The 20934-nt window shown below is 36.6% G+C and overlaps 1 protein-coding gene across 6 annotated transcripts in view; it reads left to right on the top strand.

The window, feature by feature from the left end:
• MCF2L (MCF.2 cell line derived transforming sequence like) overlaps positions 1 to 20934 on the top strand; it is a 127179-nt gene that overhangs the window by 94280 nt on the left and 11965 nt on the right. For all 6 annotated transcript variants that reach the window (XM_066176744.1, XM_066176743.1, XM_066176745.1 and 3 more), the window contains 17 exons: positions 2672 to 2791; positions 3615 to 3731; positions 4240 to 4389; positions 5090 to 5214; positions 6914 to 7028; positions 7969 to 8088; positions 8900 to 9091; positions 9287 to 9478; positions 10222 to 10381; positions 10527 to 10597; positions 11616 to 11692; positions 12753 to 12819; positions 16276 to 16391; positions 17421 to 17490; positions 18671 to 18763; positions 18913 to 19005; positions 20393 to 20518. In XM_066176744.1, the coding sequence (XP_066032841.1) occupies positions 2672 to 2791; positions 3615 to 3731; positions 4240 to 4389; positions 5090 to 5214; positions 6914 to 7028; positions 7969 to 8088; positions 8900 to 9091; positions 9287 to 9478; positions 10222 to 10381; positions 10527 to 10597; positions 11616 to 11692; positions 12753 to 12819; positions 16276 to 16391; positions 17421 to 17490; positions 18671 to 18763; positions 18913 to 19005; positions 20393 to 20518 (2004 nt within the window). The remainder of the gene's footprint in view (positions 1 to 2671; positions 2792 to 3614; positions 3732 to 4239; positions 4390 to 5089; positions 5215 to 6913; positions 7029 to 7968; positions 8089 to 8899; positions 9092 to 9286; positions 9479 to 10221; positions 10382 to 10526; positions 10598 to 11615; positions 11693 to 12752; positions 12820 to 16275; positions 16392 to 17420; positions 17491 to 18670; positions 18764 to 18912; positions 19006 to 20392; positions 20519 to 20934) is intronic.

Here is a 20934-nt window from a genome sequence, read left to right as displayed (position 1 = left end):
TTGTTGTCTGGTTAGCATACAATGGCTTCAAACAAATATGCTGCTGGACTGGAACAGAGAATTCTTGTTTTGTTCCAGTGTTCAGGGTGAAGTTGACTGGTCAATGAAGTTCACAGGCAGCTACGGAGTATCTCTTACATCATAGTATTGTCTCTGCAAGTCACCAGGGCTTTAGCAAAAAAAAGTTAGGAAAAACAGTAGTATTTTGGTGGTGCAGATACAACCTTTGATAAACTGTAATAGCTGGCACAAGTCCAACATTGTTTACTGTAGCACAACTTCCCTTTCTTGTTTCACAAAAATCAATTTGCAGATTTGACCCCTACCCACAACCAGGGAGGGAGGCATCATTTTTTAAGACACGGGGTTTTTGTGAAGAAAAAAATCAAAACCAAATGGAGATAGACTAGTGGAGACAAGTTTATACTGTAGACAAAGTCAAAGTAATCTATTGTTTGAGCTTTTATTCATAGAAAAGGGAGATTTCTAACAGGTTTTGAATGGGAATTCAAGTGATACAAGACTGTATTGACGTCAACACCATCATTTTGGGTTGACACATTAATATAGAAAATAATTGTAATGTGTGTTCTCTGTTTCCCTTGAATTGAACACCGTACCTAATTTCGTCATGGAATTAAATGCTATTTCATAAAAACCAATACACAGTACAGAAAAATTTGCTTTTAGATTGCATTTGGGTACTGCTGTTTGCTTTAGTAATGGCCTAAATGTCATAAAATCACAGACTGGGTTGGGAGGGACCTTCAAAGACCATCTGGCCCAACCTTTTGTGAGGAAAGGGAGCCTCAATGAGATTATCTAGCACCCTGTCCAGGGCATTTCCCAGCACTCCAAGTAAGGCTAAATGGGTTGCAGATATTCACTGCCATATACAGTGGGTCAGGACATCGTGTGATGGGGTGGATGTCTCACAAGAAGGCACCTTATTTTTTTAAAATGTGTTACCTCAAAGATACCTATTTTATCATTTTTATTCTGAAATATTTGCATTGCCACTGAATCAACTTCACATTTTGGAAGTTAAAGGTAAAAAGTAACTGCTCAGTCAGACTGAACACTGCTGTTGCAGCACAAAATAAATTGACATGCCTGTTGAATGAGAGAATACAGCTGTTGTTCTAGAAGGCTTATACAGGAGATTTAATTAAAGAATATTTTTGTCTGTTGTTTTTTATGTCTCTTAAATAAATTTGTGGGTTTGCTTTGTATGGTAGTTCAGAAAAAATAGTAAGGAAAGCATAATCTTTTCTTTTTCTTCTGAATACAGTCAGAAATTTTCTATGAAAGGTTTTTCCTCTGGTAACTATTGGTTAGAAACTTCACAATACTAGTTTTAATGAACAGTGTACTTTTTTAGTGAATTTTATAGCGCAAGGCTGAGGAACTAGCTAGGGCACTCAGAATTACCTGGGTTCTATTCCCAGCCCTCAGACTTCTTTGGAACTGAACCACTGTACTTTCTAGAAAATTTGGACATCACTGAAGTGAAGGCAAATTGAGAAGCTCAAGCCTTTAAGGTTCTTTAGTCAAATTGAAATCTTGGTTGTATACTGAATATCTGGGGAACCACAATGAATCTGTGAAGTTTTCCAGAAAAGTGTGAAACTAGTTTTCCCTTTAAAAGTTCTTCATTTCTAATGCTAAGTACCTGGAACCCTTGGAAACCTCAGAATGATTATTAAATCACTCTTCAACCTTCCAGATACTAGCAGTTCCAGTAGGCTTGGAAAAGAGCATAGCATAACAGCTCCTTCAGTCAGTGGGGCTTTTTTGGTGGACTTTTCTTTCTTCCCTCCAGTAAACCAGTTAGCTAGCACAGTGAAATAATTTCCAACAGTATAATGAAAAAAATTGCATACTTAATCATTATAATGATCATTTCTTTAGTGAATTTCACTGCCTCCCTACAGTGGAAATACTGAATAGAAGAGAATGTTTCCAGGAGTGGCTAAATGCCAAATATGCAAATCTCTGCCAGAGCAGAGGTTGGTTTTTAATAATTTAATGCTATTTTTTCGTTTGTTTCTTCTCTCTTCTGTTTTCCCTCCACCTGTTGTAGAACTGGGAAAGATTCATCAGATTGCTAGCTGGAAGACGATGAGAAAAAACAGAATTGAGAATTTTTATGCTTGATTTTTATTTTTGTCAGCCAAATTAAAGCTTATTTCTAAGTTACTGCTTAGAAATGCATCCTCTGTGGCAAAAACTTGTGTAGGCAACTGGCAAGGTAGTACATGCAGAAATTAGAAATCTGTTGTTAGGTTTTCACACAATAATGGAGGTTTCTTTGGCAACTTCTATTAAAGAGAAGAAGAAATAACCATAAAAGTCTTGCTGTTTAAAAAATACTAAGCCACTGCTGTTTGTTCATTAGCCTCCTTGGGTAGGTTGTAATCTTAGCTGAAGAGCAGTACAAGCCAGCCATGAACAAAAAATGATTCCAAGAGAATAGATCCCTGTTCCCAAAGACAAGTAAATGTCTTTTGAATGAAGCTCTTTGTACTAGCTATGCAACAATATGATTGGTCACCCCATTATGGGAGGCCTTTGATACAGTTAGTTTGTGGTTTATCAGGGGCTTCTCCTTGTTCAAAAATATTTTCTGGAGCTGAGACACAGAAAATAACAGGCTAAACTTGCTTCGCAGGCATCTTTCCCAGGAAACCTGCAATTAGTCCTCGTTCTGCGCCCAACAGGATTTTTTCATCGAGCTCTTTCGGACATTGCTTTCAGATTCAACAAAGATGAGCTTAAAATGAAAGTACCTGTAAGTAAAATCATCTGTTTTCACTTTACTACCAGGAATCTGTAAAAGTACTTAAGATAGCCAGTGAGGACCAAAGAAACCCCCAAAAAGCCATGCTTAGAGGCAGTTCTAGCAATTTTAGCTAATTCATGATGGCTTTTTCTTGAAAGAGTATGTGAATTTTGAAGCAGATGCGTTTCCCATGGACAAATGCTATGGTTTCTGTCACTTGAGCAAACATACAATGGATGCCTGTTGTTGTATCACCAGTAAACCCATGGGTTATACTTTTGTTTGCAAGTGTATAGCATTTATATTTTAAAATAAAATTTGAGACTATATGAGATGATGATATAAATCTTGTTGTACCTATCAGATGTAAATTTCAAGGGGGAAAGATGATCTTTAAGAAAATCTTCCCCCATCTTTCATTTATTTTGGGGAACCAGTCCTTCCATGACAAATCCATGTAGACACTCTTGTTCTGTCCTGCAGACCCAGGATAACAAGGAGAAATGAACAAGAAATGAATGCTGCTTTAAGAAAATAGCCATTTATCAAGATGAAAAATTCTAGCAGTCTTATGCTGTATAACCCATAAGCTTTTTTTTTTTTATTTAATATGCCTGGTGTCCATGCTCATACTCAGTCATTTACATTTACATCATCTTCAACTGAAAGAACTGTTAGGTTTGTTTTTCTATACCCACAGGAAACAGTTCCATCACTCACTTTAATATAAAAGTGCATCTTCTCTGTCAGTGTCTGAAGGATGGGGCTTGGAATCCTTAACAAGGGACTTGTCACCGCTGATCACGTTCACTTTTTTCCTGTCCTGCTGCAGATCATAATGCTGGGCTCAGTGTCAGAACTGCAGGGTTACATTGATAAGACACAATTAACAGAAGATCTTGGTGGCACCCTGGATTACTGCCACAACAGATGGCTGTCCCGTCGTACTGTAAGTCTTAGGTTTTGTTTTAACTTTTCAGCTTAATGAACCCTTCTGTTTTATACCCTGTCATTTATAAGACAAATTCCAAGTGATGCAAGTTGACTTGCTCAGTGTGAGAAGATGTTCCCAATGGTACTTAGTCATCTTAGAGAAATAATATGAGTAATAACTTGGGAGTGGTTTTCTGAGCACTTAGAGCAAAGGAACTACAGTGTGTTATTGTGTTGAGGTTTATTGGTTTTTCTACAAGAAAGAAAAAGCCCAAGTTGTAAAATAACTCCAGATTATAAAAATATGAAGAAGATACACCTGATACAAGCTTAAGAAAAAAATACAATTAAGGAATTAATGGTGACGGTATCTGTTGCTTGCAAAATTCTACTTTGACCATTGTTCAGTCTTGTAATTCATCTGTTTGTGGGTTTTTTGAGAGCTATATTTTGTGTGCTTGTGTTTGTTTGTACATATGTGTGTGATGAACACAAAACATCTTTAATGTTTTTTATTCCAAAAGGCTATAGAAGGTTTCGCCCAAAAGGTTAAGCAAACAGCTCAGATTCTTCAGTCCTTCGGGACTGAGCTGGCTGAAACAGAACTACCAAATGATGTGCAATCAACCAGCTCCCTTCTTGCAACACACACAGAAAAGAAGGACAAAATGAAGGTATGTAATTTTTGTAGAGATGCTGTCTTCTAGTTAACCTGTCTTTTAATTTATAGCTAGCAATATTAATGAAAAATATGGACAATGCTAATAGACAGTAATAATGTGAACCATCGATATCTTTTTGGACTTGTTTTTTGTGATGTTAAAAATCCTTTTTGCCTTGAAAAGTGACATTTCTTGAAACTAAGTTTATGTATGTACAAATGCATAATGGATTGTATGTGAAACAGTAATTTCTTTGTTAGTGGTGGTGTGTTTAATTTGTAGTTTTGTTTGCAACAGGAAATTTGATTGTATTTGCGTGCATATTAAAATATATGGCCTTTTGGAGCATGAACAAATGTTCTTTCAAAAAGGATTAAATGAAAGCTATTTGGCGGTTTCAGAGCTGTGCATCTAAAATTTTTGAGATATTTGTAGCCTAAAGCGACACTAGAAGGCTGTCTACCATGAAAATTCAACTCAGTTACACTGGGCTCCTAAGATGGCAAACATGGAAGAAGCTGACATTTATCATTAACTGTCTGTTGTCAGCCACTGCTTTTAATAAAACTGTGCTTGCTCGAATGCTATGGAAATCCTTCTTTCAATTCAGTGCCTTGTGAATTCTGCTTAAAAAAACAACAACATGCCACTACAGCATGTGGAGGTTTTGTTTCATTTTGTTTGTTTTGCTTTGTTCTGTTTTGTTTTGTAGGAGGATATCAGGGTAGCAGTAGAACAGGGAGATGATATCCTTGGTAGTATTACAAAACCAGTTACTGAGAATCCTGAATACAAACTGAATCAAGATCAGCTAGACAATCAAACAACAGTAGAAAGGTGAGCGGTGTGAAATACTAAATATGCTGCTTTTCTGCTTTTTTGACCCCTCCCCAGCTCCTTTATTTAATTCCGTATTTATGCTTTGCAAATAAACACATGTTGCAGTGTGAACATTACAGAACATTTCAGAAACAACTCTGTTGTGAGATCTGTCCTGAACAAAGTAACCCCCTAATGCCCACCGTGGGGTCACCTGGCAATAGGGAAATGGGGTTGGAATTCTGATACCACACAACACTGGTCTTTTCATTTTTGTCACATTTGGACTATATATTTGAGTATCTTTTCCTTATTTCAAAGAATATCAATACTTGCTTTAGAAACTAAAGTGCAATCCAAGAAATTTTGCTGCTGTATGGAAGGCATGAAAGGAAGATTGAAGTGATAAATACCTTCTTTTCAGTAGATTTGTCCATTTCCATTAGGTTCCTTTGAAGTGGGAGGGGTTTTTCTTTTAAACCTGGTAACTTACCAGTGTTGTTAGTAGCCTTTAAAGCACTGCTAGGGAGTACACCCTCTTGAAGTATCTATGCACCAATTTCCTATGTGCATCCTTTGAGCATATAAGTAATAGGCATTGCTTTCCTTTGCTCCCTGCCTGCCACATACACACCCCCCTCACATTACTGCCAGGTTTGAAGACATTATATCACTATAGCACAGATGTAAATTTTCACAAAGCTATGAAAGCATAGCTCATTTCCCCCAGGCAGTATTCTGCATTCTTTTTTTGTCTGTCATTCTGTGTTTCTGTTACACTCAGGCCGACTTTCTTTCCAAATAACTGTTCATTCCAACCCACAAAGCTTGGCAGAAGTCACTCTTTTTTGGTCACTGTTGCTATCAGCTATCCAAGGACAATCAGGGTGGGGGTTGCTAATTTATCCATAACATTCCTATTCAATACAATATCTGATGGAAGTTGGAACAAACTCCGTGTGTGTGTGCGTGTCTCTGCCTTTTCTCTAGTTGGTTTTAACTTGTAAATTCAGAGTTCATTTCTGTACTGTTAAAGACAAAACTTCATTAAAATTCTGATGTGTAGCCTTCCCTGGATATAGCTTAAGTATAGCAAAGTGCACTATATAACGTCCATGGGATATCATACTGTCAAATGCAATAATAGAAGGTAAGTTAAGAAGTGAAATTTTTAAGTTATTTGCCAGAATTATAATCAAAGGTTTTCCTCATCACAGTAAAGCTGTACACTTGCCTGTGATATTTAATTAATAACTCTGCTTGGAAGAGAAGGAGCAATGACCTTCAGGTTTATCGTGAGCTTTGGTCCAAAGAAGGAAATGTAAGGGCAGCTGGCTGTACAGCAGTATAAATTTTACCTTAATTTTTCCTTGGGCTCCTCTGAGTCTTAACCCACACGCATTTACATATCTTTTTTATGTATGTTAGCCCCAGCTCCCCATGACCCCAGGCCAAAGCTGAGAAACTACTTAAAATGAACCCTTGCCCATTTTTCAGAACTTAATGTTTGTGTTGAGTTTCATTTTTTTACATCAATGTTATTGTAGGAAATGATACTGTGCGATACAAAAAATGTTTCCTGTATTCAGTTTATTTGTCCTGAAAAATACTGCTTTGGGGAGGCTTTTTATTTACTGTGCAGGATTGCATTGTTCCTTGAAGGTTGCACCCATCATTCTTAGAGTATTTTTTATGTGTTTTGTTTTGATTTTTAAAGGCTACTGGCTCAATTACATGAAACAGAGACTGCCTTTGATGAGTTTTGGATTAAGCATCAGCAAAAACTAGAGCAGTGTCTGCGCCTTCGGAATTTTGAACACAATTTCAGAGAGGTGAGAACTTCTTGGTGGTGGTCAATATTTGGTAATATAGAAATTATTAGAAAATGCTTCCTGCTCTTGATTTTACAGTTCTTGTGTGTCCTTGAAGGCTTTCTCCACCCTTTTTCTTGTACTTGCCCTTACTTGACACACTGCTATCTTTACTAGTTTGAATTCTTGCCTATAGAGACATAACATTTTTTTTTCTGCAGTCTTAGGATTTTTTTTTTCCCATGAACCTAGCTGTGTATAAGCGTTCAAAAACTCCTTTGAAACCTGTTCTGTACCACAGAAGCATAAAATGCTGCTGCAACACTTTCATCTTTCCAATAGGTCCTTTTATGGAACCAAGTCTCAACTAAACATTCTGGCTGCTATTTTGTGAAAACTGTCTCCAACACTGTGGGTGGGAAGTTGCAGCCATAGTGTTAGAAGCTGGGTGGAGGCTGAACTACAATTTTCACAGCCAGTTTCTGATCTCATGTTGTTTAACTCATGTGCTTGATGGCACCTACAGGCCCTTTATTCTGGTGTAGCTGATCTCGGAGCACAAGCCCCTGTGTCTCCATAAGAGCAACACTCAGAAACCCTCTTGCAAGCATTTGTCTCACCAACAATTGCTGGAGTGGTGACCACTCCCTCATGTTTTGCTGTTAACATTGGTGTTGCTTTGTGTCCTTGTCGTCTGGTAAAAGCAAGATCATAAATGTTTCCTTAGCATTAGTTTTCTCGCATCTTTTTCAGTGTCGGGAAACAGGATTACTTCACTGCCTTTTCTTTGTATTTGTTTTCCTTTTGAATTGGAGGGGGGAATCAAAAAAAGGTGCTTTGTCTCTGTGCCCCAGTAACCACATAATGTGAGTCACCTCACAAATAGTGGCTGTCAGCTATTTAATTGGTGGGTCTCTGGAGAGGTAGAGCTCCATTCATACATTGCTGTGTCTCGTTTCAGGTCAAAGCAGCTTTGGATATTGTGTCTGAGAGACTGTCGGCTTTCACAGATGTGGGAAACAGCCGTTCACATGTGGAGCATATTTTGAAAGATCTTGCCAACTTTGAAGAAAAATCACATGTAAGAGCTCTGCAAGTCTCCTTAATTTCTGCTATGACAATGCACATGCAGAGGGGAATGGGATTTGGTTGTTGAGCGTGTCAGCTTAAGCTGACAACAAGGCAGATTTGGTGTCTCAGGTAACATACAGAAGGAATCTGAAATAAAATCTTGAACCATTGGAGCAGAGTAATGCTTGGACATCCCTCAATAAAGAGCAGACACAAAGTGTGATTGCTTCACGTAAGAATTTGCATGAAGTGTCTACATAGCCAAGTTTTGTATTTACTGATGAAGGGGCCACTTCCATTCCTATTAAAGCCATGTCTTTCAATAAAACTTAGAAATAAAAAAAAGCCGTGTATTGAATGTACAATAAAGATGGCCAACAGAAACATACACCAAACAATATAGAACGGGAACTTTTTTCTGATCTGTGCTTCACAATGAAACAAATTGCTCTGTGAATGAGGTTGTTGCTCTTAAGGCTGAGGTAGGTATTTTTAAATTTGAATTCAGATTGTTGCTGTACCCTAAATTGCATTCATACACGTACAGATCCTGCTGAATAAGGCATAGAAAGACAACAGTGGTTCCTTCAGAAGGAGGCCTGTGATTAAACTCACTGTTATCTCTGAGGTACTCTGGTACATGAAAGTTCTTGGGTGTCTGGAAAGACAGGAAATCAATTTGATTTATTAAGCAAGGCAGATATTAACTAAAGATGTATTCTTTATCAATATGTGTATTTCACTGCGTAAAACAATTTTAAATTTTTTTCATTGATCTTGATCAAGGAAAGATGTCCTTTAATCAGTGCTTGTTTTCGTAGGAAACTGTAACAAAAGCCAGAATGTTAGCCTCAGAGCGTGATGCATTTATTCAAAGCAATCATTATGCTGTGGACTCCATAATTCCAAAATGCAGTGAACTTCATCATCTCTGTGATGCCTTGACTACCGAGACAGAACGGAGGAGAAATCTTCTTAACAAATCTCTGGAACTGCATGACTTACTAGAGAAGGTAAATTTTAGTGTGCAGCAGTTGTTTCCCAAAACCTCAGTTGAACAATTGTCATAATGGTAAGTAACATTATCTCACCATGCTGGAAGTTTTCTCTTTAAATAGCTGAATTCATGACAAGGTTGAGGTGTTTTAGACTCTTAGTGTGTGATGCTGACATTGGTGCATTCTGAGCCTGTTTTTCTCTCTTTCTAGTCTATGAAGTGGTGTGATGAAGGAATTTACCTGCTGGCTTCCCAACCAGTAGATAAGTGTCAGTCTCAGGATGGTGCAGAATCAGCATTACAGGAGATTGAAAAATTCCTGGATACTGGTGCTGGCAATAAAATCAAGGAGTTGAATAAAATTTACAGAGAGTATGCACATATCCTCAGTGAAGACCTAAAGGTACCAGAAGATGTTTATGTGTATCTGTGTGTCCATTTGTTCATTTTAGAATTGCTCTCTTGTACCGCCATTGATAAAGCTAAGTAATCAGTACTAGGAGTTATACCTGTGAACTGGAAAGCCAATACATTTCTGTGCCTGAGTCTCATCATATCTTTGGATAAACATCAAGGGCTTCAGAGACTTTTCATAACTACTTAAAGTTTTCAGACGGTAAAATTGCTTTTAAAAGAAATTCTCCCAAGCGAGTATTTGAAATACCTTTTGTTTTATTTAGCTAAAATATGCTACATTTTTTTTTTTAATTATTTTGTAGAACTTGAGAATTGTAGTGGTTTCAGGTTCACCAGTTTCTTGGATATTTCGCCAATATTCCTTTTCTTCATGACTGATCTCTTCATGTAACAGAACCTTTGGACACGCAAAAACATTCTATTGTTTTTAACTTGAAACTTGAATCCCAGATTTCTCTATAGTAAGCATACAAAGTATTTTTGAAGTGATGTTCCAAATTTAAAGTGTATGAAATCACAGTAAATTACACCTTGTTAAGAGTGAAGAGTTAGTGTAATATTTTTGTATGTGGTGTAAAAGTAATTGCAATTTGAAATCAGTATGCTGTAGATGCTCTAGATGTCAATGTAGTTTGTTGATAGGTCTCTGATAGGATTTTAAAAATTATAATAAACTATTTAAATTTATTTTTAATTCAAGTTGTTTTTTTATTTCCATGGCAACCATAGGAGCATGTGCAAAAGGTTTTCCAGAAGCAAGAAAGTATGGAAGAAATGTTTCAAAAGCGGCAAGTAAGTCTTAAGAAGCTGGCAGCTAAGCAGACACGTCCTGTTCAGCCAGTTGCTCCAAGACCTGAAGCATTTGTAAAATCTCCTTGTACCTCTCCAGGTAAGTAACTGTATTAGCCTTTAGGTTTTTTGCGCTATGCTGAGAAACTTAAAGAAACTTCCAGCCATAATTTATGGTTGCATGAACATCTGTGTCAGATCTGATCCAGTTCTAACTTCTGTTTGATTCTGGTTTACATGCGTAGGTCTTCAAAGAGAAAACGTGTCCAGCTCAGAAAGCAGCGCACTTCGGAGGGTAAACTACAGAAAAGGAAAGGTATTTTTTTCACGTTGCGTGTTTCACACATGTACTACTTGAAAAACTCATAGTACAACAGAATATTCAGGAACTCTTGATAAATATGAGGGAATTCTACTGAAAAAGTGATGGCATCGTCCCAGTTGAAGTAAACTGGTGAAACAGTCGTGGTTTAAATAGGGGCTGCTTTGTTGCTGGGCTGGTTATGAGGAGAGTAAAGTAAATAGTTTCCAATATTAGGAAAAATGTTAGGGGCAGCAAAATATTAAGTCTATGAACAGGAAATATTTTTTATTTGCCAGCAGTAATTGGCTACTCTTAAAACCATTGACAGTGAAGAAGTAGTTGTCATTGGCTCCAAGACAGCTTCACCTGACCTAGTGGGTTGCCATTCCCAAGTGGGGATGGTCTTCCTGCCCTGCCTGCAGGAAGGGAAGTATCCTGACAGCAGCAACAGAAACAAGTAGTTTCTCACTGGGTTAGAGTTGAATCAACTCAGCAAAGGTTCAGCCAAAGACAAGGAAGGCAGGACCACATGGCCAGGATGGACAACATTTGGAGAGAGAAGGGGCAGTTGAAGGAGGGCTTGAAAGCAGAACCCCTCTCTTTTTTTCAGCAAGTCATAGTTAGGTTTTGGCATTACAGTAAAAGTTTTAAGAGTGAATTTCTGTGTCAGGTTAAGAAGTAACCCAAAAGTTAGCACAGTTCCTTATTTTTAGCTTGGAAAACAGACTAAGGCTGGTGTTGCCTGCAAGATTACACTGGTGCTCTGATGTTTTCTTGAAAAGGGGCTTTGAACCACCATCTTTTCTTAACTGGCTTTTGATGGAGAACTTTCCACATCCAAATGCTGTGTGCTTCAAGACCTTCAGGGTAATTCGATTTTGTTCGTAGCATTCTTGCAAACTGCCTTCATTTTTAGTGGAATACAGTCTTTCCAGTGAAAGTGCTGAGCACAAAGCTCTGTATTTTGAAGTGTTTTTTCTGCATCTGTGATGCCATGATTATTTTTTTCATTGTTTGCTTCCTTCTTTAGAGTGAAATGACTGAACTCCATCAAAGCAGAGGAGGATCTACAATGGATGATGAAGAAAACCTAGCTGTGTTACGGCAGTAAGTATATTTTGATAAGCAAAGAGTGTGGGTTTTCTCTAATTTGGTTCCAGCAAAACCTGAGTTTGGCTAAGAATTTGATAAAACAAGTATATTTCTCTGAAATAACCCTCAGAACTTTTTGGAATGCATTGACTATGCTCTTCTGTGCACAGAGGAAGACATTTCAGTCTGTCTGCAGCATTATTTAGAGTTTGGGTAGTACCAGAGTCTACCTTTACTGCAGTGAGGTGATGCTATGGCAGGACAACTGCATCTTTTCATTTCAGAGATGGTACATTTTTTGAGTAATAAATCCCATGAAAATCTATGGAAGGTTTTGGTCTCTATGCTTTGAGACTTTGTCCTTTTATTGGACTCTTTTTAGTCCCTGTTTTGATATATGTTACCAAAAAATCACTTCTATAAAAACTGAAGAGCATAACATATGTTAAAGAAATTACTAAGTACCACCTGCACTGCATATAGCAGACCTTGCATTTTTACTTGTAAACTGGGTACTTACATGGTCTTTTTACTGTTATAAATTTCTGTTACATCACACAAAATCACAAGGGAAGGAATTTGGGGTGAAGTATGATTCAATGCTTTATCATTATGGAAATTAAACTTAAAGCATCATTGAGATATTTAAAGTGTACCCTAAATGCCTCTAATTTAAAATTACCAGTGTAACTTCAAGTCTGTATTTGATAATCCTATGCAGCCCCAACTCCAGCTCCCATAGTAGTTGCAAACACAGTATAACCAGACTTTGTACACACAATGATAAAACAGTCTACTGCTTCAATTCAGGTACTACAGCACTGAAACTCCCAGATTTTATGTTTTTCTGTTAACACACATTCTCAAAAATCTTAAAATGTTTTAAAAATACATATATCTCAATAAGGATATATAAAGTAATGACAGGAATATCCATGGAACATCACATTTTCCATTACTTGGAAATTGTTCTTTTATTGTCTGAAGTAAAGAAGAAACATAGACAAAATTAATGTTGCCTCATTACTTTACATAAGTGAATAGGCCCGCCTTAATTATCATTCTTTGTCCACAGGCATGTAATGAATGAACTTATTGAGACTGAACGAGCATATGTGGAAGAACTACTCTGCGTTCTTGAGGTAAAGACTAGGTTTCACTGTGGATTTTAGTGAATTTCTTATACTTCATGGATGCTCTTACATTTTCCTTACCACCATAAAAGCCTCTGTTTGTTCTGTCAAGCAATGTGGTCATTGTATTTTTCCTTTCTCATCTTATTTTCACAGAGGCAGAAATATGTAATTTCTTTCTAGAAGTAGACATCCAATTAGGATTTTGTATTAGAAAACATAAATTGAGCAGAAAACAAGATGTGCCTTAGTATTTAGATGGAATCACAGTGAGATTTGTAATGAACATTAATTCCTGAAAAAGTTCTTTCCAGAGTCTTGGGTCAGTTCCAGGAAGGTCGTGAGTCACACAGGAATGTGAATCTGCATCAAGAGACTACTGTGTCAGAGGAGAAAAGTTGTTTTTTTATATCTTTCTTTGCGTATATTTAAGTGATCTTCCACATGTCTTGGGTACAACTGTGGGGACAGAATGCCTTGTAATAAAATCCTCATTTGAAATCATCAAGGAAGCAAAGGTGCTCCCTTTGCTCCACAGTTAGGGAGGCATGATTGCAGCACTGCTGAGTTGCTTGTAGAAATGCACTGCAGTATTCTTTTTTTCTCCTCAAGTTTAGGTCTTCAGCTATGGATGTGTCATTTTCCTGTAATCCAATTTGATTGCAGGGAATGATGAAGTTGCAGATAATTGTGGCTGAATAATTTGATCAGGATGAACTAGAGCTGAGATAAGTGGATATTCTTGGTGTTCATATCAATCTTAAGCTCCTAAATAGGAACTGCCTAAAGTTATGGACCAGGACTGATAATTTCTGAGTACATACCTTCAAGTAAGAATAGTGTATGAGGATTTTGGACTCTGGTCTTGGTTTTGCTAGTTTGTGCTGAGCATTTACATCGTGTGTTCAGTCCAAGTGGTGGAAGTGTTTTTTACAGTGGGATGGTGACATTTGACATGTGATAATAAACCCAAGTCAGTTTGGAGTGCACCTTAAAGATCACTTTATTCTCTAATTTTGTATGCAATGCATCTGTACAGGTTTATTCATAAAATCAAAACTTGAATAGTTGGAGGATTTTTGGTCCTTACTGCTGCTACTGGAGCATCTTTCTATTCCTGTTGTATTACTCTTGTGTTCCACAGAGTGCAGTGTAACTCCTGTCTTGCTAGGCCAAGTGTCTTGGTTTTGTGCCACTGTGATGGCCACTCCAGTAGTCATGCCAGGCACACCTCTCTTTGCCTCCTTGCAATTTGGTGTCCCTCTAGCTTGACTTGGGTGATTGGGAGTGTCAGCAGTAATTCTGGATAAGATACTTGCTGAGGTATGGTTCAGTGGCAGTCTTACAGCTTTTGTTAGTTATTAGTCCATAGTTCTGGCTGTTCTCCCATTCCCTTTGTTTCTCCTGTTCTATTAATCTTTCAATTTTTCATGTAAAATAAGCTGGTACTCCTTTGTAGAGACAGTGTCTACTCTAATTATGTCCTATTTGTTTGCCATGCACTTTCTGTCTGCCAAGCATTCCGATAGGAAAAAAGCAAGGTAGTTTCCCAAGACTGATTGTTTGGAAACTGCTATAGCTTATCCAAGATCAATAATTTTTCTTTCATTACTAACCATGATCATCCCACTTTAGTCTGTGAAATTCAGTAAACTTTACTGGGAGAAGACTACTGATCTAGTCTATTTTTAGGTATTGAATTCTACCCTTTTTTCCACTTATTTGGATGGTTTTAGAAAAGCTTTCAAATGAAAGACTAAGTAAGACCCTTAAGTGTTTTTAAAGATTAAATAATCTGAGTAAGATTAAATGATGTCTATGGCTGCATTAAGTAGCTTTCCCTCTCTTTTCTTGAAACACAACTACTGCACAGGTAGCAATATATGAAGGTTTTTATAGTAAATTTTAAATGTGTATCAGCCTAAAGTGAGAAAAATGACAAAAACCTTTTGTCGATGTATGTATTTCACGCTTTTGCTCCTTCAAAATTCACAAGTAATAAACTCTGTCAGGCTTCCTTTGACGTCAACTAAATTCAAGACTCCTTTTTCTTGCCAGTGCTGGCTGTGCTGCTATGTTCAATATCATCTTGACTTAAAGTGGAAATCATTCTCTTGGTGCAGCTCTTCATCTAAACTGCATGGTGGTTGCAGTAATTCTTTTCCTCCAAAAAAAGAATTAACTCTATTTTATCTAAATTATTTTTAAAATTTTTAGGGCTGTACGATTTTTCTTGATTAATTCCACCCTCTCTCTTTCAGACTCTGCATTTTCCTACTTGGGGGCAGGAGAAATATGAGAAAGGAACCAATATTTAGCTGTTTATGAGCTCCATCATCTTTGCTTATACCACTGGGGTTTTTTGGGGGGAATTTTTGGTTTTGTTCTTTTAAAAAAAAAATTCTGTCCTGTCCAAATGCTTGAACTCCTCAGGTTAGCTGACTCTACCAGCTAGTTTTTCTACTTTTTGTAGTTTGGATCACGTGTCGAAATTGAGAATCTTAATTGTAGGTGCACTTTTGCTTATCTTTTCTTTTAGTCATTTCGTTTGTTATGATTTGGTGTGTTTTGTTATAATCAGTGTGATTTAATGCAAGGATCACCTTGTGTTTAAAAAAAATTAAAAACCAAAACCAAAACCAACCAAACAAAAACAGACAAGAGAGAATAGTCTAATCCAAATCTAAAGAAGATAGAGTCATCTTCCTTCAATGCCTGTATGCTAAGAAATCTACTTACCTTAAGAAATCTGTTTGTAATGCAGGTGCTAGATAATTCCTGCCATTTTTTCTGGTTGATTTGTTGGGAGTTTTTTGTTTGTTTAGGGGTTTTTATGTGTTTTGAGAGAAGGCACATTAGTGACCTCAGGGCTAGATGAGAACAGTCCTGGGCTAAAGCCACTTGAGTCCTTTTCTGTGCCAGATAAACAGACTAGAGAGAATGTGCTTATATGACAAGTGGAAGATGTGGGAATCTAAAGCTACTCCTTTTGGTAACAAAGCAAATGGAAGTGCCTTAAATGGAATTTTTAGCTTCATGGTTTCTGTTACCGGCAGAAATAACTATAGACAGCTTATTCCTTCATAACAATGGGTAACACAGGCATGAAGGTTTGTGTGTGTACTGGAATTGTGGCTCTAAATTCAGATGTTTGAAGTCTTAGCAAAAAGAGTATGAGCTATAATTTGTAAGCAGTATAGATATGTAGAGCCTATACTTGGTGAAAATGATTGCAAACTTTGTTTTATCCTCACTTACCTAGTATCGCAGGATTTACTTAAGTGTCTTTCTGAAGACTCTGTGTGTGTCTGATTGGGGTGATGAAAAAACAGAATTTGTATTCTTCTTTCATGATTAATACTGAGCGCTTTCTTGTCTGTCAGCCTGAAGGCAGATTGACTTGTTAGAGGGAGAAGTACTGCAAGTAAAGGGAGCTAATAATTGTGCCTCTCTCCTGTGTTGCAGGGTTATGCTGCAGAGATGGACAACCCCTTAATGGCTCATCTCATTTCACCGGAATTGCAAAATAAGAAAGACATCTTGTTTGGGAATATGGAAGAAATTTATCACTTTCACAACAGGTGAGGATTTGCATTTGGTGCTAAGAACAGCATTTGGATGAGAATCTTTACTTTGTATTTTAATCTGCCTTAAATTGCTAAAAGATCCTTACAAAGTTCTACTTGTCTATATGGCATGTCAACATTGTATTTCATAGAAAAGGAAAAGCAAAATATCTATAAAAGATGAGCAAAGCTGTGTGAAACAGCATATATGCAGTGCACAGGTAGAATTTCATATTGTGGTCATCTTTCTGAAGCAAGATATTTGGATCTGGTTACAAGATAATTAAAGTAGGTCTTATTTGGGTTTCTTTTTTTTTATTACTTTTGCTATGGAAAGTGAATTATGGTTCTAAACCACAAATTCTCAGCTCTTACATCTGATGAAGGGTGATTAATTTTATATTTTTATAGATGTATTAAAAATACTCAAAATTAATATATAAAACCATACTTATTTTTATATATTAATATATATATTGAGTGACCTCTCTGGAGTCCTAATCCTTGCTGCTAGGGAGGTATTTCTTCATAGGATAGTATTTAAATTTGTAGGAAAGACAAATTGATTTTCAAGAGAAGTTAAGCATATTAAGTAGTTGTTTCTTATTCAGGCAAAACTAGAATGAGAGTTTTGTCATTGGTATTTTTAGTTTGGTTTTTTGGTGGGTTGATTTTTAGTTTTGGGAAGGTGGTTTTTGGGTGGTTTGGTGTGTGGTGTTTGGTAGTATTTGGAAGCACAAGCCAAACGCTTTAAACTGTACAAATTCTGCTGCTGAATATATAGGGAACAGAAATTAAATCGCCCTTCCTTCTCCAACCCTGTATTTGATTTCAGTTGCAGCAAGAGTAAGCTAAAAGGAATTGGTCAAAGTATTTGTTTTAATATCCTATCCCCTTTAAAGTACATTATCTAGAAGAATTATATTTAGTTTTGTAGCATTACAACCCTGTTTCCCAGAAGTTTAGAAAACTAATTGCAAGACTGTGAACATTTTATAACAACTTTCTTTAATGTGTGCTCTAAGAAAATTATCTTTCTCATAGAATATTCTTGAGAGAACTAGAAACCTATGTAGAGTACCCAGAACTAGTAGGACGGTGCTTTCTGGATCAGGTACGTGTCGCCTTTTGCTGGCACTTCATTCACAAACCTCTTTAGGGATGTAACATGTGAGAGTGGTTCTCATGTAGCAATTACCACCACATCCCCTTTATTTGTCCTGAGCATGTAATAGGTTGAGAATGTAGATGTTATTTGCTAGTTAGAGATATTTTCCCCTGTGCAGCACTATTGATTTTGTTAGAAAAAACTACTATTTCTCATTAAAAGAAAACTGTTTTTCTCAAGTGGCAGTCAAGAAAGCGTGAAGAGGAGTCATGCACTGCATTGTTTCACTTCACTATAAATGATTGGTTTACTTGGTTAGATTTCTTTATTGGGTTGTTGCTCTGTTATTTTCTGTTTTCTTTAAAGAGTACACCTCAGCAGACTAACTCCATTTTTGTTCCAAAAATAGAAAGCTATGACAAAAATGAACTCTTGTAATCAGGGGTGTACTAAACAATGAGTCTCACCTGTAGTATACTAAAGACTAAATAAGAATGTGTGTATGGAAATCAGACTCCTGCTGTTGCTGCCTATTGATGCTCCTTGGAGGAGCCACCCCTTGCCCTTCTGTTTACTGGCTACAACCATGGAGATGCTGTTTCCTAAAACTGAGGGATGGAGGTACTTCTGTGCCTTCTGATTTCCTGCCTGGTCTTTCCCTTATATCCATGGTTACTACAACATTTTCAACAGTCTTTATTTTCTTTTGCTTTCAGCAAGCGCTGTAGTCATGCTATTTATTTTTTGAAGTAGTAAGGGGGAACAAACTGCTTGGTATACCTTAGTGCAGCTCTCAGTGAAAAACACATTTGTGAAATGAAAATAAAGAAAAAGGACAAAGTGTTTTGAAAAAGCTACACAGTGAGTCTCATGGCTGAGCACTCATAAAGATATTTTTCATATTGTAGTAGAAATATATTTGTAAATGTAACATATGCTTCTTCATAAAGTGTTTAACATTCAACTGAAGCAAAAATTACAGGAATGTCTTATTTTGCAAATTAGTATCTATTACAAAATCAGTGATTTAGCAATTCCTTGAGGCATCCTAAGCAAAAAACAATTATTCAATTTTTGGTGGCGGTGGATTTTTTCATAGCATTATTGAAATGAAAAAATTGTCATTAATTTTGTCTATTAAAGTCACAAGAATTAATGAACTTTTTGCTTGTCTCCCCAATTCCAGATGGAAGACTTCCAGATTTATGAAAAATACTGTCAAAATAAACCTCGATCTGAAAGTCTGTGGAGACAGTTTTCAGACTCTGTATTTTTCCAGGTATGCTCGCTTGAACACTTAAAATAATCGTGGCTCTGGTTTTGTTGGGGTCTGGGGTTTTTTGTTTGGTTTATTTTTACTGAATCTTCTCAAGAACAAATAACACAAATACTAATTAATGTCCTGATGAAATCCAACACTGATTACAGGAATGTCAAAGGAAACTCGACCACAAGCTCAGTTTGGACTCATACTTGCTGAAACCCGTTCAAAGAATAACCAAATACCAATTATTGCTGAAGGTAAGTATTGCTAAACTATAATGCTAAGCACATTTTGTGCATTTTTTTTTGAATGCTGCTTCTCTCATCCTTGTAGAGAGAAACCTTAGTTAGTGAACAGATGTGTAAATGGAAACACACAAATCCCTGTCCATCAGTTTTCAGCTCAGTTCTTTCTTCTTTCAGTCAAAAAAGTTCTAATAAGCAAATATTACACAGAGACTTCTTGTGTAACAACTTTTGCCCTTAGATGAGACTGAAAAGAAGATGAGACATTGATGAGGGAAAACCAGAAGGTCCAAGAAAACTTTGAAACAAAGATGATAGAGTATCTGAAGTACTTCAGTTATAGTCACCCCACCTATGTTGCAGGAACTTGCCTTGCTGGACTCTAGGAAATGCACTTGAGAGAGAGCACTCTATGGTGTTTGTATGAAGGATACTGTTGTGATTCATTTAAATATGCTATACTGAGAGAGCAAAATAAAAGCAATAGACTATCTTAAATTTATTTTAATTATTATATAACATTCTACCATGCTTGAACTAAGAAATGTTTCTCACAAAGACATGTTACAGTTCTTGTATTTAAGAGCAGCTCAAAAATTTGTCTCAAACCAGGTTTACTCTTGAGTTAAAACTGAGCTGTTAACAGCCTTTAAAGAATTAATTACTTTTGTCTTGTGTAGAGAGAGGAGAATTATAAAGGTTTTTGACTTAAAATATCTTAACTTCCTACAGTCGATGAGTAAATTGTTATTTTCATACTGTGAAGTCAGAAGAGTTCCACGAACTTGCTGCTGTGTTTTATCTGTATCATATTAGAAGATGCTGCTACACCAATAATCCCTTAGAGAAGGGATTCCTTTTTAAATGTGTAGACAATACCCAATGCAGTAAGTTTAAATCTGTTACTAGCATGCCAGGCCTTGCCATAATTAAAAGAGTAAATTAAATTTGACTTTGTTTTAAAATATGTTCACTTCTAAATGTAACAAATGAAAAAAACCCTGTAACTTTTGTTTCAGGATTGTTGGTTTGGTTTTTGGTTTTTTTGCAATTGTGATGAAAATGATTTTTGCAAATTTAGTCTCGTAAAATTCTTACATACAGCTTACAAAACCTGTAGATGAACAAAATATATTTGGCTAATGAGCAGGAGAAATGAGAAGTAAATCTTTAAGATCTACTGAGTTCCAGCCACTATTGAACTAACTAGATTGTATTGTAAAGCTTTACTTTGCCAGCTTTAAAATCACAGAATTACAGAATGATTTGGGTTGGAAGGGACCTTAAAGATCATCTCATTCCAACACCCATGCCTAAAATTTAGTGTTAAAATTTGAACATTCCTAGTTGGAACTGTTTAAAAAGCTAAGTAAGTGTGTTGTCATTCCCTTACACTCAGGAAATGCTGAAGTACAGTAAGAACTGTGAAGGTGCTGAAGATCTTCAGGAAGCACTAACTTCTATACTGGGCATTCTTAAAGCAGTTAATGATTCTATGCACCAGATAGCCATTACAGGCTATGATGTGAGTAGCAGTACTTTCGCTTACTTTTAACTTCATTTTCATTTCTTTTTTAGGTATATATGTACAGCATGCCCCATATTATGTGCTAATAATAAGAAGAGTGTTTTACAAAACATGCTTTTAAACTTAATTGTGTAATGAAAATAATAGAAAAGGGATCTCTTTATACTCTTTTGAAGTTTTCCTGCTATGACTGATATTTTCCTCTGTCTACCTGAGTTTTTTTTTTCTTTGATCTTTGTGTAAAACTACACCCAAAACTTTCAGTTCCCAAAAAGATAACAAAACCTAAAACAATACATGAGCAGATTGGGAGCAGAGTTTGGGGGACAAAACCAAACAACCAAACGTGTATTGCGCTTCCCTCTCTCTATGCATGGTTTTCTGTGCCTCTGCTACTGGTACTCTCGACTGTA

Source organism: Chamaea fasciata, unplaced genomic scaffold, assembly GCF_029207755.1.
Source record: "Chamaea fasciata isolate MVZ Bird 193981 ecotype frontalis unplaced genomic scaffold, bChaFas1.0.hap1 SCAF_2, whole genome shotgun sequence".
NCBI classification, from domain to species: domain Eukaryota; kingdom Metazoa; phylum Chordata; class Aves; order Passeriformes; family Sylviidae; genus Chamaea; species Chamaea fasciata.
This window is presented reverse-complemented; position numbering and strand designations above follow the sequence as displayed.